Below are 25,126 nucleotides of genomic sequence, written 5' to 3' on the forward strand. Positions count from 1 at the left end.
TGTGTGTGTGTGTGTGTGTGTGTGTGAGTGTGTGTGTGTGACAGGATCGCGTCAGCATGAATCCCAAAACAAATGGTGTCCATTGGTCAAAATATTCAAAAAACAGTTATAAAAGTATCCATTTCGCCGAGGGAGAAATAGACAGAGAAAAAGAGCGTCCCAGAGCTTTGCCTAGTCATTTGCCTAGACTGCTCACCGACAAACAAAATATCTGAACGAATGAGTCAAGTGGAGGATAGTCAATCATCAAGCAAATGAGACAAACGAGTCAGAGAACTCAGAGGTAGTTATAAAACAATTCGACCGAGAAACTTTCGAATTGCCTCAACATGGTTCGGCACGTCAAGGATGAACGAACAAGCATGGGACAGATGAGCGAAGATTATAGTCGTCGGCCAATATTCCATTCGTTTGAACATCTAAATATATTGTGCGAATGACCTTTGTACCTTTAGACTTCTTTGTATAGGAAAAAAATATAAGAGTAATAATGTATCTAAGGTACCTCCTATACCGATAAATAGGGGGCTCTTTCATGTGAAAAAGCTCTCTAGGCACTCATTTTTTCAACATTCATCTCCGTTCCTTTTCTCGTGCTCTATTACTTGGGTGTTATTCATACACATTTGGGTTCAACAATATATATATATATATATATATATGTGAACGAGTGCATGCTCAGTTAAAAAGGGGGCATGTTTCCTCTCTGCAGTTACGATTCAATCCCTAGGTGTTCAATTTTTTTGAAAATTTTTACCATCTACAGGTATGACCAGAGTAGCTATGCGGGTTCTGTTAGCAACCTGGCACAGTGGGCCGGTGGGTCTGGAGCAAAGCAGCTGGCCAAGGCGGCAATCGGGTCCAAGGACTATAGCCAGGTTGGGCTCACAGTCCAGGTCACATGGTCGTTCGGCGTCACTGCGGACAACAATCCATGGTACAAAATCACGTGGATCACGCGAGTGCAGTCTGACTCCGTGAAATCTGGTGGGTTGTTGCATAAACACAAATTTTGATCATTTTTTTACTCTTTTTTTTTGTTTGTTTTGGGTCATTTTGAGACTATAAATAAGTTGAAAAGAGAATGAAAAAAGGAAAGTCCTCCGGCCTGCTACCAAGCGATCAACTTAAATCTTAGAAGAAAGAGAGTAGAGTATCCCGACAAACCATCAAGCAATAAACGAGAACTTTAGAAAAAAAGGTTAAGTTGATTAATGAGATCTCTAGAAGAGTAAAGGTGGAGTCCCGGACCCGGCCGACCAAGTAAACGCTTTTGAGTCGGCAGTCTGACTGATGCATTCAAGTGTCACTTTTTCCTCGCCATGTTGAAAGAGTCGGCCCTTCGATGGTTCAATGCTCTCCCGATGGGAGTCATTCCCTCCGAGTTTAAAAGGCTAATCATGGCACATTTTGTCAGCGCACAAATGCCACGGAAGAAGACTCTGGCTCTCCTACTAATCAAGCAAAAAAGAGAGACCCTTCACTCATATATTAATAAATTTCAACGGAAAATGCTAGAGATTCAAAATCTCGAATCTCATATCGTGCAAACCGCCCTGGCACAGGGAGTAAAGAGCAAGCCTTTCAAATATGCTCTGAGCCTGTGCAAGCCAAAATCCATGGTCGAACTACTGGAGAAAGCCAGTCATCGTATTGTTGTTGAGGACTTAGTCCTTAACGATCGCGAGGAGGCCAGGAAGGTTGTTGTTGATGCCTAATCACAGAAGAGCATCGATGGAAGATAGCTGACAGGCGAAGGACAGCACTCGTCCTCCTACATGCCCACGTTATGAAAGCAACCCACACCACGACAACAAAGGGATCCAAAAGGGCAATCTTGAGATAGGCGGTCTCAATACCCTATTCGACAGCCACCCCACCACCACAAGCGATCAGTCGCAGACAAGGGAAGGCCCCAGCCGGCGGGTTGATTGATGAGCCTGTCTGAACCAACACCATCCAGATCGCAGGTATAATATTGGCGATACTCAGAGCAGGCGGAATCTTCCTGACAAACAAGCCTGAAAAAGTTTTGGTCGGGAGAGGAATGCGCCACCGCCCTCACCTCGCGAAGGTCCACGCATCCACCAATCACAATCACCGATGAAGACCTATCGGCGAAAAATAACCCTTACAACGACACGATTGTCTTGACAACTTTGACTAACGATTACTAGGTGAGAAGTATACTCATTGACAATGGGAGTTCGATGAAAAAATTGTTCAAAGGCATATTCGACAAGCTTAACCTAGACGCGCGGCGGATGACAACACCATCTGACCCTCTCTTCGGCTTCTCAAGGAAAAGGAATGAAGACCGCATAGTGATCGCACAGACTGTCACTTGGGGAGACAAAGGTTGTCAATTCGCAAAATCCAAAGATTTCCTAATAGTCGAATCTCCGCCTACATATAATGCCATCTTCAGTCGACTAGTGCTGAACAATTTCCAGGCGGTGACCCCATGTACCATGTAGCTGTGAGGTTCCTAGGAGATGGAGAGATCATCACCGTTCGAGGAAATTTGGAGCAATCAAGAACGCATTACCTCCGGGTAGTTACTAGCGTCGAACAAGAACCACTCGACCTGCAGTGCTAAAGAGATGGCAGCCTTGAGACTAATGAAACCACCTTCCAGGTCCCTCCAGGTCCCTGCCACTGGAGAAGAGACGGGTAATTTTTTTCTAATCAGTGAATTTTTGTATTCCAGGTCAAAGGAACTTCTTGTACATACCCTCCAAGAGAATCAAGACATTTTTGTCTGGTCAGTCGTCAAAACGGCAGGAGCCTCCCTAGATGTCTCATGCCACCGATTGAATATCAATCTTACCGTCCGACCAGTCAAGCAGTATAGATCATCGACCACCACTCAAGCCAGGCCAATTTGAGAAGAAAAAAACTACTGGAAGAGGGCTACATCTGTGAAGTGCAATACCCAACGCGGGTGTCCAACATGGTGATGTTGCAAAAGTCTAATGGGAAATTACAGATGTGTCTACTTTACCAACATGAATGCCGCAAATCAAAAGGACAGTTACCCGCTGCCAATGATCAACACATTGGTGGATTCCGCGGTCAGCACTATGTGATGGGCTTTATGGATACTTTCTCCAGCTATATCAAATCAAGATGCACCCCGCCAACGCAGAAAAAATGGCTTTTATCACTTCTGAGAGAGTGTATTGTTATAATATAATGCCTTTTATCTTAAAAACCCTATAATCACTTACCAGCGCCTGATGGATCTACATTTTGGTAAACAAAAAAGAAGAAATATTGAAATATGTGTAGATCATGTGCTAGTAAAAAGTAAAACGTCCGAACAACAAATAAAAGACCTAAAGGAAATATTTGAAACTCTTAAAAAATTTAACATGAAGTTGAACCCTTTGAAGTGCCCTCGGTGCTTTGACTAGAAAATTCTTAGGTTACCTGTTGGCCCCTGAGAATATCACTGCCAACCAAAAAAAGGTGGTAAACTTACTGGACATGCCTTCTCCCCAAAACACGAAAGAGGTACAAAAACTAACTAGCAGAATAGCAGGTCTTGAGCAATTCATCTCCACGTCGGGCGACAAATTCGCAACATTCTTTAATGCCCTGGCTTCAAAGAATGCTGCGAATTTGTCGCCTGACGTGGAGAGGAATTGGCTAAGACCTGCTATTCACTCCCTAGCTTCACGTTCAGAAAGGCCAAATATTTCAAGTGGACCGCCGTGCAAAGAGGCGTTCAGAAAGCTCCTAGACTCCCTAGCTTCACCTACACTCTTACAGAGTCCAAAGTTGAGAGAGGAGCTCTATATCTACCTCTGGTCAGACCAGAGACCATCAATTTTGTACTAGTCCGGAAAGAACAGGGAAAAAAATTCCGTCTATTACACCAATCATGTCCTGAAGAACGCTGAAGTCAGGTACCTTGTCATGAAAAAAAACTGACTTTTGCCCTCATTTCCGCCCACAGGCTCCGACCCTACTTTCAGACACATCCAATGTGGGTTGTTACCGATGACCCATTGAAGGCAGCCGTCACTCACCCGAAGCATTTGGGTATGCTCCTCAACTGGGTGGTGGAGCTGAGAGTTCGACATCTCCTACATCTCCTGAACAACGATCAAAGGCTAAGCAGTGGCAGGCTTCTTAGCGGACTTCGCCGAGCCATCCGAACCAAATGGAGGAAAACTGTAGAAAACTGTATGTGGACTCTATATATTGATGGAGCTTCCAATACAAAAACCTCAAGGCTGGGTCTCGCACTAAGATGCCCATCTAGTGAGCATCATTATGATTCGATTGCTATAGATTTCAATATCACTAACAATCAGACAGAGTACGAGACACTGATCGCTAGCCTACGACTGACATATTACATCGTAGCTTGTCACCTTCATGTGAAGGTGAACTCGCAACTCATAGTCAATCAGATCAACAGAGCGTTCGAGGCTCGGGATGAAGTGATGACAAAATACCTTTCCAGGGCAAAAGTAGAGATCAAACGGTTTACTATTTTCAAGATCGATCACATCAAGCTCAAAGAAAATGTGGTAATTGATCTCCTATCCAAATGTCCCCAATTGTGAGGCGAAACATCCCAACGATTGCTCTGACCGACAATCGAAAAAAATTGAAATGATGGAGGTGTCCAACAAAAAGCCGAAGAACTGGATGAACGCTTACATCCATTACCTCGAAATAGGGGAAATGAAAGATGAGGTGCCTAGACGAAGCCAAAGCCAAGCACACCTTCGCGAAGTGCATTCGAGCGAATGTGGAAGCCAATTAGGAGGAAGGACTTTAACCGACTGAACACAATGTCAAGGTTATTTCTGGCCTACAATTCTCAATGACACCAAAAAATACGTGAAGAGATGCGAATAATGTCATAAATACGGCCCCCTAATACATCGGTCAGCTCAACAATTGCAACCTATAACAAATCTCTAGCCTTTCACCATTTGGGGGCTAGACATTCTCGGACATTTTCGACCCTCCACAAAACAACGTAAATTCATCATAGTCGTCGTTGACTACTTTTCAAAATGGATGGAAGCCAAAGCACTCGCTTGAATCACCGTAACCGTGGTCTGAAATTTTATCTGTACTGAACTTATTGTCGACACGGGCTCATCCAATTCTCATAGACACCTAGTTCGCCAATCGGGGTGTTAAAAGCTTTTACAAAAGCCAACAAATAAATCTAAAGTTTACGTATGCTCATCATCCTCACACCAACAGTCAGGCCGAAGCAACTAACAAGGTTATCCTGAGTCTCCTAAGAAAAAAGATGAAAGGAGCGCAGGCAAAATGGGCAGGCCTCTTGTCGTCAATACTAAACGACACCCTGAATGGGTCACACTCCTTTTATGTTATCCCATAACATGGAAACAATGCTATCAGTGGAGTACAATCACCACAGCGAAAGGACCGCCATAGCCTCTGCCTTTGACCAAGAAAGACTAGCGGAGTGGGGACAAGCAAACGACGATGGAGCCAAACTCGCCCTTGACCGGGCCAAAAAAGTTTGTGTCAATTCGGCCCTTTGCCAAGAGAAAGTTAAAAGAACCACTCAATACTTTAATAAACAAGTAAAAGAGAAGAACTTCACACCAGGAGAGCTCGTTCTAAAAAAACACAAACCAGCAGCCTGGGGACAAGCAGTTGGCAAGCTTGACCAGACATGCACTGGATCGTTCATCACCAAAAAGTTCTCCCTGGGGCGTATCGACTCAAAACCAACACGGGTGATGACATAACCAGAGAATGGAGTGGAAACAACTTAAACCTGCTTTTTCTTTGATAGAAAAATATCTTGTATTAAGTTCAAATTTGCATAATAAAAAATGGAGTAATGTGTAACACTTTTCTATTCTTAAATTGCAAATCATACATATAACATTAACTCAGAAATCCCCACATCCTCTGTTAGGCTAAGCGACTGGGGAACTCAAAACTTAAAGACTCCCCTCGGAGGCGAGCAACCTAAAGACTCCCCTCTGAGGAGAGCAATTTAAAGACTCCCTTCAGAGGCAAGCAACATAAATACTGCCCTCCGGGGCAAGCAACCTAGAGACTCCATTCCGAAGCAAACAACCTAAAAATTGCTTATGCCTAATGAACGATCAAGAGTTCAACGAGAAAAAAGGAAAGAAAAAATGCTCAAGCATATCATCACATCAAAACAAATGATAGGGGAAAATGCAAGATGCAAGGAAGATACAGATGTAAAAGGAAAACGAACAAAAATTCATATTTTCATGAGTCTTCGTTAAAAGTGTTTCGTTAGTCCCAATTACAAGTTTCCTCACATCACAAAAAGATTAAAAAAACGGGCCCCTTACCATCAAAACTTTAGGGGTGAGAAGTCGAAGAACCGCATTCCTCAACCAATTCCCTTTGATCCCTGGATAGCTTCTTAGTTAAAAGGGATGGAACAAACAGTAACTTAGTGAATTCACTTAGATCCGCATATTTCAGACCGACTATCCCCAATCGAATGAATTGGTTGATGACAAACTCGGAGCAGAGCCTTAACTGTTTCGCCCATTCTTCAGCATGCACTTCAGTCGAGACTAACTAAGCAGCATTCGTAGATAAGATGTTGTTCTCTTCCAGCACGATCGAGAGCCATTCCGAGGCTTCCGCCAAACTCTCCTATGCAAGGCAGGCCTCGACGCCGTCTACTTGTCGTAAGGCCTTTGTCAAGCGACCCTTTACAACTTTTTCTTTCTTCATTGCCCGCGCCACTTATGCCTCATTGTCAAGTAATAGATTGGACAGATAGTGAAATTATGCCATCCCCAAAAACTAGTACCTGTCAACCAAACGAAACAGCTCCAGGGGGGTGAGGTCATCCAACTTTTCCTTGAAACTCTCGGACCATAGGACGTCCACAAGCTCCAAGACATGGGACTCCATTCTCGGGCCACGATGGAACCAATCTCGCTGCAAGTCAATGAGGGTGAACCGGGAATCCCTTGAGAAGAATGTTTTTGGCCCCTCCTGCATTGGGATCCACTCATCGCTAAACCCTATTAACCTCATTTTTTGGTCACATGCAGCTTCTGGAGGCATATGGAGCTTACGGAAGGTTCCCAGCGCCCCTGAACCTTTAAGGGCAGCACTCTGCCCCCTTTTTGGCCTGGCGTGATCAAACCAGGCCTGGGGCATGACCAAGCCCCCTAACTGTGTCACTGATCCGTGGCCTTTGTCCACACATCCTCATCCTGACCGTCCACTTGATCGGACAGCTGAAAATATCCGACAATCGCAATGGTTGCGGAAACTATCAAAGTATTCTGGACCGTCTAACTCCTGTCTGATCGATAGACCAATACATCCGCCGTTGCGTATAAAAGGCGGATGTTCATCCCTTTCGAGTCGCACAGTCTGCTCGAAGTGTGTGTGCTCTACTCAGTGCACTTGCTCGAAGGAAGTGAAGGAATCCAATGGTGAAGCATTCTCCGGTCAGCCGTCATTCTGCAAGTTTTTCCACTTTTCTTTTTCAAGTTAAGTGTTTTAATTTAAGTATTTGAGTTAATAAAAAAATAGTCTATGTCAACTTAAAACCTTGGATTAGCTCGAGTTTGGGTTCGACTCGGGTCGACCCCAACCCGACCTAATCTTAAATTCTAAAAATGGTCTAACATAAACCCTAAAACCTAATTGACAAGTCCATCATTTTAAAGGTTACCGATTCATCCTTTAAACCCTATTCAATCAGTTCAAATACTTTCAAACACTTTAAAATATCATTCTTTGAAAATCAAGCTTTTTTTTGTCACATAATCAAGTTCTTCTACCCCTTTGAGCTCAAATTCTTTAAATCCTTTCATAATTCGACTCGATACATTAATCAAGTTTTCTTTGAAGTTTATGACTAAAAAAAAGTAATTAGCTACGAGAGCTTGTTATTGTAGGAAGCAAGACCCCATAAATAAAATAAACCTTAACTTACACCTATAAGGTAAAGGAAAACCCTTGGTTCAATAGACCGAAAGAAGGTTTTCATCCTTCGTATTGCTCGAATTGTCGTATGTTCGGCCACTCCATTTCTCAATGTCACCATCTACACCGCCTTCTAAGACCAAAGAGGCAAAGTGCTCAGCTAGAGGTAGTGATTCCCCATCCTGATCTACTCCAAGTTATTGACACTATTGATCATCAGAAGAATACCCCTGATGATGTCACTGTCCTCTCGGGTAATATGTCAAACATTCAACCTCCACCCAATGCTCATGAGGTAGGTTCCCCGCCTCCTATGGAACATCTTTTCGTGGGGACAGGGGAGACATTTCATACTTCATCTACCCTAGAACCTATCATTGATGTAACAGGCGACAATATTTCTACTACGTTTCTACCTCCTCATCAGATCAGACCAATCCACTGATCAGATGAGTCAATCTTCGGATAATGAATGGTAGGTTTATACATCTAAGAAAAAGAAGAATGGAGACCTACCAAACTTGATGCATGTTACATTGGTTGTTTCGGGTAATAGAAACAAACTTAACAATTTGTTAGTTGGTTCCCATCCTGGAAGCAGAGACAGGCAAGACTAAATTGGATCATTCGCAAGCTAACTGAATCTGCGAGTGTTGGCAGACTTTTGGATTACAATTTTCTATGTCTACATTTTAATCTTTTTTGGGTATAAATGTATTTCCTAAGTGTGTGTTGGATGTCAGATGGTTAGCGTGTCAATTTTGGGCACTTTTACTCAACCTATATGTACCTTTCCTTTTATTAATATATTCGTTTTTGGGCTTTCTATATATATAGTTTAGAAGAAAGTTAAAGCACCGCAAACCATTCCTAGAGAACATTAATACCATGTCACATCACCAAAAGAAGAGAAAAAATTAATTAAAGTATCCACACAAACAAAAGGCAAGCAAATTGAGAAGCGAAAGTTATTTTCATTCAGATGAGGACTTTACAATCAGCTCATTGACCGTTTGAAGTGCAACTAGTCCTCGCCTCGACAACTCTTTGTACAAGACTCAACCCCACAATTTAAACCTATCAAAATTATCTGCCTCAACCTGAAACCTAGAAACCGAGCAAGCCTCTCAAACGTCCGCAGATCCGTATGGAAACACACGGTCTCCACCCGGACGAGCTCAACTTTAGTCTAGTATTCTGTCGCATCAACCCTGAGGGCAAGGAGCTCCATCGACAGCTTCTTAGAAATGGCATTCAGATGCGCCTTTAGTTCGTGTATATTGGCCTCTTGTTGGGCCTCAACTTCCCTTTAAGCTTCGGCCTTGTGGGCAAAGAAGCTTGTCAATCCGTACATTTGGCGAATCGTGGAGTCTGTCAACTCCCTTTCGATGGTTGTTGGTAGGTTCTCTGCTACCTTCCAAAGAATTGACTCCCGGCCCTCAACCGCCTCCGGTGAATCAGAAAAAGGAATCGGATTGGTTGCACAAGGAAATAGAAGTCACAATAAAGAAAAGATGGCCATTTTAAGCAGAAGAATTAATAGTCCAACTTCTCCTACAAAGGAGTCGATCCATCTCGGATTAAACCAGGGATAAGAAACTCTCACCAGGCATCGGTGAAGTGCCTGCCACTCCCATCTCCCCAATCTAAGAGGGATCGATCGCGTCCTTATCCTTGTGCGACGTGCTTTCCGGACCCGCTGGGTATATTTCTCCACTCATTTGCCAAGGTCAGCTGGTGCTCCAACCGGGGTGACGACCGAGTCCTTGTCAGGCTTCCGACGCGACAAAGGAACATCATTGACCAAATCAACCCCTTCATAACCGCAGCATTTCACTGATGGCCCCTTCTTAAAAGCTAATTGCTTTACTCCTCTTCTTAGCCCGTTCGTCACACTCAGGGTGCCTTCCTCGCTCGCCAATCAAACCGCCCTCATGATGATGACCCCGAGTGGGGACCTTCAAAGGACGATTTTCTCAATCGACATCTCAAAGGCCATCAAAATATGATCAGATAGTTTATCGAGATTGCTCCTCTTGTCGCTTGCCATCATAATGCCTTCTACATAGAATGAACAAAGCGCTAAGCAGGGAAGAAAAACGAAAAATAAAAGCAGATGGAGATAACAAATTTATAGAATGACAGCGCACGAAAAAAAAACTTAATTATAAATTGTTTATTTCAAGAATTAATGTAGCATTTAATGTAGTATTCAAACATTATTGCTTTTGTCACATATGTCGTTTTTAAAAAATAATAAAAATAATAAAATTGGGGAACCAGATATGTGTGAAAGAATGGTGTCAGCACAAATCCCAAGGCAGAACATGAGCACGCAGCAGATGGAATGGGCCCCTTGGTCAGAATATTCAAAGAGCAGTTAAAAAAGAAATCCATTTTGCCTGGGGATGAATAGAAACGGAGACATGAAGAGCATCCACGAGATTTCCCTAGTCATTCACCTGGATAGCTCATTGACAAACAGAATATTAGAACGAACAACATTTGTCGAATGAGCCAAGCAAAAGACAGCCAATCATCAAGCGAATGAGACGGAGAACTTAGAGGACTCAGAGATAGTTATAAACAAGTTCAAGCGAGAGACTTTCGAACTACCTCCACATGATCCGGCCCGTCAAGGCCGAACGAACAAGCATGAGAGCGATGAGCGAAGATTGCAGTTATCGATCAATAATCCACTTATTGGAACATGTAAACGTATTGTGCAAATGGCCTTCGTGCCCTTAGACTTCTTTGTATAGGAAAAGTGATTAAGGGTATATATGTATCCAAGATACCTCCTATACCCATAAATAGGGGATCCTTTCACAATAAAAAGTTCTCTAGATATTCATTTTTTAACTATTCAACTCTTCTCCTTCATTTCTCGTGTTTTTATTCCTTGGATGTGATTCCTAGACACTTTTGGGTTCAAATATATATATATATATATATATATATACATATTTAAACGCCCAAAGGCTAATTTTATTGAAATTAAAAAGATACATAGAGGTTGTATGAGAGGACCCAAAAAAGGTGTCCTACCCGTACGATACATCTGACACTAGCATCCTAAAAGGATGAAACATAGATAAAACAAAAAAATAAATAAAAACAAAACTTGCAAGAAATAAGCTGTTAGGCACGAGTCAGTTTGGTCTTGCCTCTACCTCTGGTTCTAGGAGCGAAGACAGCTAACAAGTTACTGAGTATCGTTCCATTACCCGAAGTTACTAGATTATCATCCATCAAGTTCTCAAGCTGGGGTGTGCCTCAATTCTTCTTTTTTTTCTAGATTTGTATACATGCCATTGGTCATCCGTCCGAGGACTGGCACATCTGATCGGTATGGTCAACATAATATTGGGCATGTAGGACAGAATGAGCCCCCAACTTTTGACTAGCAGTAACAACATTCTGAGTCTAAAGAGACGGTAAGCATGTCTATTTAACACTTAATGCATCCTGGGGATGTGGAGCTTCAATACTATCATGATTATTGGACCCAAGTAAACCATCTGCCAATATATCAGTCGGAAGAACAAAGACAATATTGTCTCCGGTAGTGGGAGGGGGAGGTGGCATCGTTTCAACCAGTGTTTCAATAGTCTGTGGAATGCACTCAGAAGCAGAGGAGGGACAAGTATGAGGTGGGGCAGATCCAGAAGCGTTTTTACTTAAAGGTTTTAAATTCGAATGTAACTGATAATATTGAGAAAGAGAATGTCCATACATACGACAGTGAGTACAATAAATTGATATTTGTTCAAGTTCTGCTTGCTGCCAAAATCCCTGATATTGTGTGTCAATCCATATTTCTCCTGGAAAAGGTAAAGTAATATCCCTTTCTATCAAAATTTTGGCTTCTGAAGGCCGAGTCAGATTCACTGTAGGCGTGTCAGCTTTAAGGGGTTTACCGTATACCATCGCTAAAGCGAAGAGAAGCTCTTGATCAAAAAGGTGGATCTTCAAACCTGGGAAGCGCAACCAAACAAGAATGGTCGAAGGTTCAGTACGGGGTCAAAATCCACCGTCCATTTTAAAACCTTCATCACATGGTTTTCTATTCGAAGAAATCTTCTTGCAAACAAATGGTGTAGTCTTCGTCATTTCATAATTGAATAAGAATGTGGCGACCATCCAATTTACCGATCTTCCAACCTCCTTTCAGCTTCATTTGCTCAAATTCCTTTCGAATTAGCTCAAGTTTAGGGTTTTCATAAAGAAACTTACCTACTAAAAACAGTCGGCGGGGTGCAACTAGGGTGATCTCTGCCTCAGTGAGAAAGATTGCAGGTTTGCCGTTTTTACGGGAAGCTTTTTTGAGAAATCCGGCTTCAATGTCAAGAGCAAAATTGTCGTGGTATTGTTGCACGAACATATTTGAAAAAGGAGCGGAGACGGGGTTATCACTGGCCAGGGCGGAAGCGTAGGAATGTCCTGAAGTCATTTCTCAAGTGCAACAGCAGCTGAGAACTCGCGACTAAGAAGTCGGGAGAGCCAAAAGAAGCAGGGAGCCGCAGAAGCGAGGCGCAGTTGACAGACGCGCGAACAGTGCGCGACGGACGGGCTCCGCAAAAGTGCGACCGCAGGGCACAGACGCGCGTAACAGTGCGCGACGAAGGAACAACGCCAAACGACGTGAAACGACAAACTGCAATCGATGAGGAGATCAGGTTTCGCCATGATGGTGAAACCCTAGCAGAAAGAAATCGGAACAGACGACATCGAGCTGGAAAGATTTGGTGCTATGCAAATATATATATATGTAGATATGTACATATTTTTTTAAAAAAAAAAGCCCAAGAGCAAATATATTAAAGAGAAAAGCATACAGATATGTTGTATGAGTAAGGCCAAAAAATAGACACCCAACGTCCACGATACAACACAAACAAAAAAAGAAAAGTAAAAACCCGAAAATAGATGATACATATAAGATCATACATATAAGATCAATCGGGATATAAGATCAATCGGGACGACCCAATTTAGTTTTACCGCTGCCTCTAATTCTCGAAAGGGAACCACCTAACAAATCGGTTAGGTGCGTACCATTTCCCGAAGTAAATAAAGTACCATCCATTAGATTCCTTAGTTCAAGTAGATATCCATTCTTTTTCTTCCTCCTGAAAGTGTAGACAAATCCGAGTGTAATCTTCAGTCACAGTTAATTGAATCAATACATGTCTCCCATCCATGAGCCCCACTTTCCACTTTTCTGTTAACTTGAGATCATCAAAACTTTTCTTGATAACTTCCATAGGTGGGTCCCCCATGAAAACTTCAATAAAAGCAAACTTAAATTTTTTAGTCAAAGATGAAATTTCTAACTAAGAGAAAAAAAGTGTTGTTTTCCCACTTTTTTCTGCTTGCATTCTTAATAAAAAGTCAGTCATCTGTACCATCATGATAGTCCTTATAACTTGAGGGGAAAACCGCCGTCTCCACCTGAGGATTTGTCAGGTTCAACAGAAGAAAGCAAGGAGAAGCCCTGCCAAGTCGGGCAAAGGGCAAATGACGTGTCGAATACAAGTCGAAAGCGTCGGGGCAAAGCAACAAATGTCGAAGTCGCGGAACAATTGCAGCTGACGAGGTCCACCAAGACGGGAAGAGCTGCGTAGAAGACGCAAACCGCAAAAAAGGGTGCCTCGACGAAGCTCAGCGAAGATGACGCCGAAGCCCTTCGCTCTTGGGCGGTACAAAATGATGCATGTAGAAGGAGACGATGTGCGCAAAATCCGAAGGAGAAGAAACCCTTCGTCGTCGAGTACGAGAAATCCTTCGTCACCAAGGACGACAGAAACGATTGAAAGCCTAAGGATTCGAACCAGGAAATCGCCATAGGGTGAAACCCTAGCTCTGTCCGCCATCAACGCCATTGTTAGATATGTACATAACTACATATGTACATATATACATATACATTATATACATAAATATATATATGTAGATATGTACATATACTTTTTTTGTTTGCAAATGACGATATGTACATACAAGTCTTCTTGCATCAATGGCCTGAGGCTATATATGAGCCTCAACCATCTCCGATCTACCTAAAAAATGTTTGTTTTTTCTTAGGTTGTTTCGTGCGCACCTGCTCGATTATCATGGTCTGCAATGGAAGAAGTCAGTTGTAATCCACAAAAAGATGTAAGAGTTGTCCCATAGGTTGAATGGTCGGAGATGCCCTACGATGTTAACTTATGCTGGAACAAGGTCAAAAGAAGAGTACATTAAAGATGTATGATTCGTCTCAGGTTGATAGCCAGAGATACTCCATGACATTTACCTGTAACAGACAAAATCATGAAATCCACCAAGAATGGTTATCTATACAAAGTTATCAATCAAAAATTCTACTTGACGACTGTAAAATGTTATAGAAGAGATCGAAGAAAACCCACTAATAATTTTTTACCAATCTGAGGCAGTTGGGCAAAATTTTTGCTTGATGACCATAGCTTGTCATGGAAAAGGTCGAATCGAGTTCTCTTATGATCAATTAAAACCAAAATGAGATGTCAGAAATGCTCTATGTTTCTCAAGATTGGGTCATAAACCGCAAGGAACCGTATTTTTTTTTATAAATGTGATTGCAATCATGCTCAAGAATAATGTTTGGCAACTTGCTAGTTGTTGCTTTTGAATTTGTTATCACCCAATGGGGGTGTTTTTCATAAGATCTTAGAAACAAGCCTATGTATCGAACCATGAAGAAATCAACTTCCTGATACAGTTAACGTAGAATTCCACTATGATGAGAGTTGCTGAGAAAACGTTATTCATAAAGTCAAAGAAGGTTCATTCGCTAGTTGAATAATGTATATCATTGAGAAACAAAGCAGAGGCTCAACTTCTTAAACTTAAAGACAATGTCAAATGAGACTTTGTTTTCCATAGACTGCTGAAAGCTCCACAATAGTAGAGTGATGAATTATCATCTTAGCAATGCACAAAAACTCAACGCATATAGTTATTTAAAAAGAAGTAAGCAGGAAGAGACACCTTGACTTTTTACGTGAAAAGTCCTAAAAAGGGGAAAAAATTATAGGGTCTAAGCCCAATTGAAATAATCTACTATGAATGGTGAGTGCAAAGGTTCTTTCTTCTCTTAAATTAAGGAATGAGTTACAAAGTTGACCATTTCAAATGTACAACAATAGTTCATTAATAATAGTCGCAGTTTAGCTGAAATGAATTTAGTTCTTCGTGATAAGATGTTCTAATGGCCCTAGTCAATTGTTACAAAGATAGTAGTCTATCGTGAATGTTGTAGATGGTGATTGTAGCGCTAACTTGTAGTATATGTCATAGTTAAAAGTCATGGTGATACTTGGTCATGTGAGTCGGAGATAGTTGTTTTAGAAGCATGAGTTAAACACAGAAGCAATAATAAGAAGCTGCAAAAGTTGTAAGCCACATAAGCCATAGTGTTGAGCTAAGATAATGTTGGTAAGCTGTAAATGCCAAAATTTGGAGTTGCACGAGATGTGAACCAAGTAGACAACAGTTGGTCACATAAGTCGTGGTAGTGGGCTGCAACAAGAGAGCTTTAAAAGACTAGAGAAATTCCTTGTCCAATGAGTGCATTGTCAGGCTGCTTCGAGAGACATCATTGCACCGTATATGAGATCCTCTTGTTATATCGTCATCGGGGTGCATCGATGCACCGTATGCGGTGCATGTCATTGCACCATATGCATGGATGTCGTTGCACCATATTCGAGGTGCGTTGTTACACGGTACACTCTGGACGGTTTATTGTTCCGTCGAGGGCTTCCCTATTTTGTAACATATTTTGGGATTCCACGACACACGTTATAATTTCACAAGAAATTTCACTACAAGGAGCAGGTGGTGGCAGATGGTGGTCGGCGACGGTCAGTAGCGGTGGTCAACAGCTACAAAAGTGGGAAGCATTCACCAGATTTTCAGTGCAGAAATGACACTGTGCTAAAGCTCTTTCTCACAACCCTTAAGCTCAGGTATAGATCCTCTCTCTCAAGAGGGGGGTAGAGTTCACTTTTGTAAAGTATGGGAGAGGTCACATTACAAATAAGAAAAGAATTCATGTCACTCCATCGAACGAGTGGGAGAGATTCCCTTGATCAGATGGTGTTCGATAAACTTTTGAGAGCTTAATGATGTCAAAATTGAGCGATATTTGGCTTGTTTGATTTGTTTCGCCGAGACACTCGATTCAACTATAAGCTCGTCAGATTTGGAATCCATTTGACCTTTTATTTATGCACTAAAAGATCCCAAAAGTGGGTTAACGACTTCATGTGGGCTTCATTTGACTCTGATTGGACGATTTTCATATTATTTGGTTCGTCACACTGAGCCAGTCAATTTAACTATAAGTTTGCTAAAATTAAAGTTTTAGATGATTTTTAAACAAAATTTGAACAATTCTTGCTCAAAACATTATCTAGAAATTTGTGTCATGCCTCAAAATTCGAGTCAGATGATGAGAATTTGTTGTTGGTGTTACACAATATACTGCATAATTAAGTATGCAATGTAAAACATTGCATGTCATGTTATGATCCTGATGCATGCTTGTATAGATTGACTGTTAACAAGTTCATATGGCACATCATATATGATAGAATGACTATGATGATTGCCCAGGTTAAGACAAAAAGTTCTGATCAGATGAGCCTTACTATAGAAATAAAAAGGATTTTTGGCTTTTAATATCAATGTTGAAGACAACTCAGTTCGTATCAAGTGGCCGTTGATAACTAAAATATTGGGTTGCCAAATTTTATCAATTGTTACTATGGCCGACAAGCTAGCCGAGTATATAAAAATTTAAATATACCAAAAATCCTACACAATTATTATAGGACATTTCTATGATAAATGAGTACTAGGATTAAAAATTTGACACTCAAAAATTATATTTCATTTTTTTTTTCTAAAAAGATTCAGGTTTATTATTTCCGATCAAGTCTTTTATGCAGGCAATTAACAACTATATCGTAATCTTACATCTATTACACTATAAGCTGAGTATGTCTTTGATATTATGTTTAAATTAGTTCTATAAAACAGCATAGCATTCCATGTATTTTTCTTGTATGTTTGAATATTATATTAGAATTGTTTATTCCATTGAGAGATGAACTTCGACAATATAACTATAGTTTCAGGAAAAGGGAAGAAGCAGGTGGGACAGTATATCTAGTCATTTTTGGTCATACAATTTTAAGGATATTATAGAATTTTAGTACGTATAAATTTATATGCGAAATTTACTTATAAGCCCTGCAGTCCTTTTTTTTTTTTAATGAAGATTTGATTTATATTTTTGTTTAAAATCCATCTATTAGGGCATTTGAAGCGAAATTGCAAGTTTTGGGATAGTTTAGGTAGGACTAATTTTCCACTCACTTGACCCTAGTTAGTAAAAGTTGAAATGTGTTGATGAGAAATATGTCTAACTAGATTTTCCTCTTCTACTACACCTTTGATTGGCTAGAAGTTAAACAAGGTTTGACCTTTACTGAGTGTACAACTGTCAATTATCAGCAAAAGGATGATACAAGAGGTATGTAATGTTAACTTGTATTACCCGTTCATTACTGAACAAGAGATACGTAATGTTAAGTTGTATTGCCCATTCATCATTGAACAACCATACATAAGTTAATTATAAGAATAAGAGAACTAGCAGCATTCACACTAAACTTATCTTACTGCTAAGTGATATAGGTATTCTCCCCGTAGGGGGGGGGGGGGAACTATATCAACCTTCCCACCATCTAGAGAAAGACCAACTTTAAATCCTTTAAATGCAGATAAACTGAAATCTGTTATGTGCATAAATTTAGTATGGACTCCTTAACTACGGATTATCATACAAATACATGTATATTTTACTACAAATGTAATTTACAAAACTTAATGGTTATCAAAGTGGGCATTCCACAAGAAGTAAAATTTTTGTTCACACAAAACAATGCTTAAGAGAATTTGGGATGCAAAAATAGAAAAATTTTCAACTAGAATATCAAAAGGCAGTCCAATTCTTACTTACAGGTGGATAGGTCGGCACGTAGTAAAAAGGTTGAGGTTGACCAACAATCATCTGCGTACCATACTTCAAATGCAATAACAAAATTAGAAACTTGACAGAACGATTGAACAATTAAATCCACATAACCAATGCGGATAATTAGGTAGAAGAACTTTTAAATAGTAATATCGTACCTTAAAACCAAAAAAAAAAAAAAAAAAAACAGAGAGGTAGCTCCATACCATGGGACCATTAGCATGAATGAATGGAGAAGATTGTAGTTGAGGGGCCTGTGGATTGTAGATGGCTTGGTGTGCGCCAAATGGTGGTCCAATCTACACAATTGTTTGTTACCATCACAAAGATACATATGGAAACAAAAGAAAAAGCCTTGAATGTTGTTGATGACTGAAAATCAAATAAAAAGGAAGCTAAAACTGACAATATCTCCTTCGAGTCAAATTGGCATGTAGATAAAAAAAACATTCAGAGCAATTAAACATAAAAATTGATTCTCATGAAAGGTATCTGTAGGATAATAAATCATGCTCATCGTATTCTTTTGGTTAAACAGGCCCATTGGCAGTAGTTTGAAATATTTCATCTACTCCTGATCACGGCATTCAAACTTTATACAAGGATAAGCTTCCTTATCTTGACTATAGAAATCTGTGTAGCGAACTATGCTTTATCAAATGACTAGCTCTTCTATCTGCAGATCTTGACTTCCAAGTGCAGTTGGTGAAGACACGTAAAAGTGCATAGATGAAGTAAGAATACTTCTGATGTAAATGATTATGAAGGATAAGCAATATCAAACATGCTGTTTTGGATTTCCACTATTCTTCAACATATTAAATTATTTGTAGGTAATTTGGGCACGAGAAAGCATGTAATAGATTTGTCCCAAGCAAGTACATGTGCTTCAAAAGTATGCAACGAAACAGAATAAAAATCACTGAATACATAGAAAACCAAAAAAAAAGCAAAAATTGTATAGAAAAAGCTGTTTCTGTATTGATATAAATGATTGCCTTTGTAAATAAATCTATGATTATCTTTAACTAATCATTGGGGTATTTCCTATAAAAGAGAATGCAATGATCAACAAGCGTGGAGAACTTAAAACAATCAAGTATATCATTATCATAAAAAAGTGGCAATTTTGTTATTGGAATACTTCATACCAGTCTTTAAGGCATTAAATCAAACTAAAGTTAGAAAAGCACATAGATCTAAATACTGCCATTTTAGCTGTTCATATGGATCGAGAAATTCAAGAAAAAAAACATAACAGAAAGAAGGGAAAATCTAACCAATGTGATAGTCTGTGTAATATATCACCATATTATGTATTGGTGAGAGGAAAAAATTTGTAATATTAATAATAATAACAACAACAATAATATCAGTTCATGGCTGAGAATAGAATATGAGCATCATAAAACCCTGCAAAACATAGGAAATGTCAATACGAACAAACCTAAACACTTACTGATACTTAGTGGTGCAACAAAAAAGATGAATCAAGTATCAGAAAGAAAACTGGCGAGGTGGAGAGAGACATTGAGGAGACAAAAAAAAACGCCTTAAAAAGCACCGGTAAAAATTAAGAAGAAAAAACCCAGGAAGAAAGAATCTGCAGAAGGGAGGCCTATGAACACTGATTTCATTCTATATCAATACCAATCAAATTGAGGCTTCGTTTGAGAAGAATCTACATTTTGAAAAAGCCCGTTTAAATGTTAAAATGGAGAAAACCGCTTTATAAGCTACCCCTCTTAAATTTATAACGACTGTTTGAGTTAAAAGCCATCTTTTAACATTTTAATTCTATTAATTATTATGAATGTTTATAATGACTCTTTTAAGTTACCCTTCTCAACTCTGCCCCCTAACAATGAGCTAAACAAGTCAAGTATACTCATATTCCTAAACTATTGCAATACAAGGAAAAAAAAAAAAAAGCAAAATGCATGTCAATTAAACTTATAACAAATCAATATTAATGTTTGACATGCTATCAAAGAGTCTTAATATATCAATAGCATATCAATATCATTATATATCTATACCGTCGTCATAGAAGCACTTGTCTAAAAATTATACCACTTAAAGTACTTTAATATCAATAACTTTTTCCATATACATGCATTGGTAATTAAGTGTTCCCCCACGAGCACCATAAATAGGTGACTCCATCAAAGACAAGCATGCACACACAAGCACAATATAAAAATATTACTTTCTAATAATGACTATTATATATTCATTTACATAGTAGTTGATATTTTGTATAGGATTCAATAATAAATTAAAAAAAGTTGAGCACATAGGTCATTCTTACAATATAAACAAAATTCATTAGAGTATAAAAATGCATTCGGTCGAGAAACAAAGTATTACAATAGCAAAAGAAAAAGATTACTCGCCTCGATGTCAATTAAATTATTATTTGATTTATCTTGACGTCGAATCTTCTAAATTGAGAACATAGCATAGATATGATATTTAATACCAAACATTAGATAAGTTAACATTTTAATTAGTCATTAATTTTACATTATTTATCTATACATTTTTCATATTTTACTATATGTAATCCTGCTTAATTTTTTTATTTAATAAATAAATAAATATAAATATATATATCTTATGATTATTAATAATAATAAATGAATTTAATAAAAATTCTTAAATCTTACATCGGTTGAGCCCTAATCTTCTGTGCGCGATTTTGAACCACTATGCCCCAGAAATCGACATCAACTCGTAGGAATGCCTCAATTATATTCTTCCTCCCCTCGCCTGCAAAGGTCGCACAGCCTCCTCTCCACCTTCGCATGAGCCTCATTCCTTTCCTTCGATCCATAGCACTGCGTCTTCCCTATGTGAAATGCTGGCCTTGCTCCTTACCGCTTCTCCTTCGCATTGAGTCCCTCGATGATTAATGCTTGATGTCGATACTCTTTCAAGCCTCCTCGTCGCCGACTAGGACATCGTCTCCCGCACTGCTCGAATGAAGATTCTCACCTTTGCCCATGTCCCTCAAGTGTGTCCTTCGGTTTCGCCGAATTCCCATCTCATCTTCCCCTGTTCGACTCTTCATTTCCTCTCCTCCCTCTTCGGTTTTCGTCTCGTTTCTTCTCCACCTCTACGACCATCGGAATCATCACTACTCCAACTATGTTCTGACACTTTTGATTTCTCTCTCGGTTAAAAAGAAACGGGACGTTAGAATCTTCCCCACTTACAAAAATTTTGTCCTCAAAATTTAAAAAAAAAACCTACAAGTCATTTCTCCAAGTAGTCAACATGAACTATCCACAAATTTTCTATCGGACTCCCTTCTTTTATAATTTTGGCTGTATTCATTTGTCTGAATAGATAAAATTTTTAATTTTAGTCAACTTAACTTTAATTTTGATTATTATCAAAATTTTCTAATAATTATTTAATTGGCTTGTTCATCTAGATTTCATTAATTAATCTTTATCTTTTGGCACTGATACCACTTTTTTCACGACCCAACCCAAAGTTTAGAACTAACAAAGGAAGGAATAAAAAGTCGAACAGTGTAAATTAATTTTTCTACAATTATTTACTATCTAACGAATCGTAGAGTCGCTAATGATTATTTAAATTTACTTCAATACTGATTCTCCGCGTCTTTTATAAATATTATCTCTTCTATCGCTAATATTTTAATCACTTAATTAACGTCCAAAGTTATTTCAAAATAACAATGAGCTAGACAAGCCAGTGAATGCTCATATTCCTAAACTACAATAATAAAAAGAAAAAGAAAAAAAATTGTCAATTAAAGGTTTAATAAACCAATATTAAAGTTTGAAATGTCATTAATGAATCTTACTATATCAATAGCATATTAATATCATTATATATCTATGCAACTATTGCAGAATCATCATTTAAAAATTATATTATTTAAAATATTTTAATAACAATAACCTTTTTCATATACATACACAAGTATTTTAGTGTTCTCGCACTAATATCATAAAGCATTGACTCTATCATAGCCAAGCATGCTTTTATAAGCAAACTAAAAAAAAATTTACTTTCAAATAGTGACTGTTACATTCTCATTTGCATAGCAGTTCATATTCTTGTACATGAATCAATCATAAATTAAATAAAGCTAATTAAACAAATAATTTTTAAAATATGAATAAAATTCATTAGATCATAAATCATGGGTATGTAGTTTTGTGACAGTAACAGTAAATTCATTCGGCCGAGAATAAAATAAAATATTACGATAGTAAAAGAATATGAGTACTCGTCCCAATGTCAATTAAATTGTTATTTGATTTGTCATGACGTCAACTTTTTAAAATTGTAAACCTAACATGAACATGATAATTATTATTAAACTTTAGATAAATTATTATTTTAATTAACCATCAAAGTGATGTTTTACTTTATGTAATCCCGCTTAATTTTATGTTCAACAAATATAAACATACATAACTATATATTTATAGCTGATAGCTTATTATAGTTATTAAATAAATTTAATAAATCTTACATTAGTCAAGCCCTATTCTTCTGTGTGCAATTCTAAATCACTGTGCACTAGAAATCGGCTTAGGCTCGCACAAATGCCTCGATTTGATTCTTCCTCCCTTGCTCGCAATGACCATGCGACCTCCTCTCCACTTTCGCACAAGCCTCGTTCCTTTGCTTTGATTGGTCGCATGACTTAGACACCGGCTCCGCCTCTTCTGTAAGTGAAATGTTCGACTTTCCTCCTTACCACTTCTCCATCACATTGAATCTCTCGAAGCTTGACACTGATACTTCTTCAAGCCTCCTCGTCGCCGACTAGGACATCTCCCACACTGGTCAACTCACAAGTCTTTCTCACCTTTGCTTGTCCCTCAAGTGTGTCCCGTTATAGAGCAAAAGTAATCTTCAATTTCCCTTACTCCTCTCCTCATCCTCCCCCTTGTTCGACCCTTCATTTCCTCTCCTCCCTCTTTGACTTTGTCTTCACATTTCATCCCCCTCTCTACGACTCTCACTCATTGCTTCTTCACCCACTCTGTTCGACACTTTCGATTCCTCTCCCAAATAAAACAAAGACATAACGTTACAAAACTACTCCTAAATGACATAAAATAACTGATTGGACACGTCCTTACGTATAAAACTCAATGATGATAACATCTTACTCAACATAGCTTAATCCCAAGGAATTTTATAACTATTAACTCTAATCAGGGGCAGAGCAAAATTAACTTGGGAGTTGCCATGCAATCTTTTTGGCCTCTCCTGCAGTGCTGGCTAACCACAACAAGATTTGAAGTAACTAGAATGGGGCAGCAGCATTAAGAGTTAAGAATACATCTAAAGCGACACCATAGCTACAGGATGTCTAATATCAAAACTTGGCTACATATTTGCAATTTTCTTTAGAATTTTGTATTTATAAAACCCAACCTTTTTTCTACAAAAGTGAAAATGTTTGTCATTATTAGACTAGATTATTTCGGTAACTTTTTTAGTACGATAAGAACTTTTTATGAATATTTTCATCAAAAATTTTCTATTAAATAGTCTAATCATATAATTTTTCAATCCTAGTGACAACTTTCTAAAAACAGAAGACTACTTTAACTTTTTACTATTAAGGAATTAAAAGTAATTTATTCAATTCTCTCCCAACCAACCTCTCCCCTCATCCTAAAATTCTACAAACCGAAACCCCACATAACCGTGGGTTACCATCAAAGAAGAGATGTATCTCCCTATCTCTTCAATTTTAAAAATCAGCATAGATGATCAGTCAAAAAGCTTCCGAAAACCATAATCATGTCTCCAATCATTCCATCCAAATTTGAGTGAAGGCCTTGATCCGCTAACTTAAATTTAGATATCATATATTCTTGGAGACTGCAAGGAAAAACATGTATAATGGTAGTTATATACGGAAGGGATGGAGAGAAGCCATCCAAGTATATCAAATAAAACCATTGTTCCACATTTTTTAACTAAAGGGACAAACTAGAATGCTGGTCAGATTACAAGTAATTCAGAAATATATGTAGAAAAATTAAGCCAGAAGTTTAGGCAACCAAATAAAAACTCTGCTTTTTTGTAAGATTTAATGGATGCATAAAGTAGAGCAATAAACCAGGTGTGAACTTCTGTTCAGATATGCAGCAAAAAAAACGATAAAGCAGGTGACAGCATTTAACATAGTTTAATAAATACAAAATGAAATTGTTGAATTCTGAAACCTTACCCCAACACCCATAGGCATGTTTTGCATAGGTGGTACAGTTGGAGCAGTATTGGTGTAATACAAAGAGCCGTCAGACATTGGCACAGAAGGTCGAAATGAAGAAGGGGTGAAGCTTTTGGCATTTGGATTGAGCTTAAATTCCTGGATCATTGAAAGTGATCATGAAATATCATATATGAGACCAAAATGAAAAAATATAAATAAGTAAAAGATGCAAAAAGTAAAATCTTATCTTGTCACTACAACTGGCAAAAAAAAAATTACACTACAAGTACCTTGACATTGGGATTCAGGGTTGACCTTTCAGAAGACAATGAACACAAAGAGCTTGGTGATAAAGTAGGGCCAGTAGAAGCAGAATCAGCAGCAACATGCTCACACATAGCTGATGTAGACGTTACAGCAAACTGAATTTCAGGTTCATTACGGACAGAAATCTTGTCTGAAGGTGCAAGGTCTGAAGGCCGACGAATCATATCTTTATTTTCTGGATCAAAAGATGAAGGATCATATACAACAGCAGGGGAAGGCAATCCTTTCTAATTGACGAAATTTTTTTCATAAAAAAGTGGCATGTCAATGTATGTATGTGTCTATATCTACATAACTATATATATATTGTATGAGAAGAGCCTAAAAGAGGCACCCTACTCATATGATACAAGTACAGTAATACCCCAACAAAAAAATACAGATAGACTCAATCAAATATAAAACAAATTTAAAACATGCAAAAAATAAGTAGCTAGGGATGAGCCAGTTTAGTACTACCTCTTCCTCTGGTTTTAGGAGCGGAAACAGATAACAATCTTTGAAGAGTCGTGTCATTGTCAGGAGTCACCAGAGTATCATCCATTAAGTTTTCAAGTTGGAGTGTGCCC

General features: G+C 38.7%; 1 protein-coding gene across 2 annotated transcripts in view; it reads right to left on the bottom strand.

The window, feature by feature from the left end:
- Positions 1 to 25,126, bottom strand: part of LOC110039222 (polyadenylate-binding protein-interacting protein 3) — a 61,973-nt gene that overhangs the window by 6,260 nt on the left and 30,587 nt on the right. For both annotated transcript variants that reach the window (XM_020744213.1, XM_020744212.1), the window contains exons 11-14: positions 24,521 to 24,732; positions 24,246 to 24,386; positions 18,217 to 18,309; positions 17,996 to 18,058 (exon numbers count right to left, since the gene is read on the bottom strand). In XM_020744213.1, coding sequence (XP_020599872.1) covers positions 17,996 to 18,058; positions 18,217 to 18,309; positions 24,246 to 24,386; positions 24,521 to 24,732 — 509 coding nt within the window. The remainder of the gene's footprint in view (positions 1 to 17,995; positions 18,059 to 18,216; positions 18,310 to 24,245; positions 24,387 to 24,520; positions 24,733 to 25,126) is intronic.

Source organism: Phalaenopsis equestris, unplaced genomic scaffold, assembly GCF_001263595.1.
Source record: "Phalaenopsis equestris unplaced genomic scaffold, ASM126359v1 Scaffold235867, whole genome shotgun sequence".
Taxonomy (NCBI): Eukaryota; Viridiplantae; Streptophyta; class Magnoliopsida; order Asparagales; family Orchidaceae; genus Phalaenopsis; species Phalaenopsis equestris.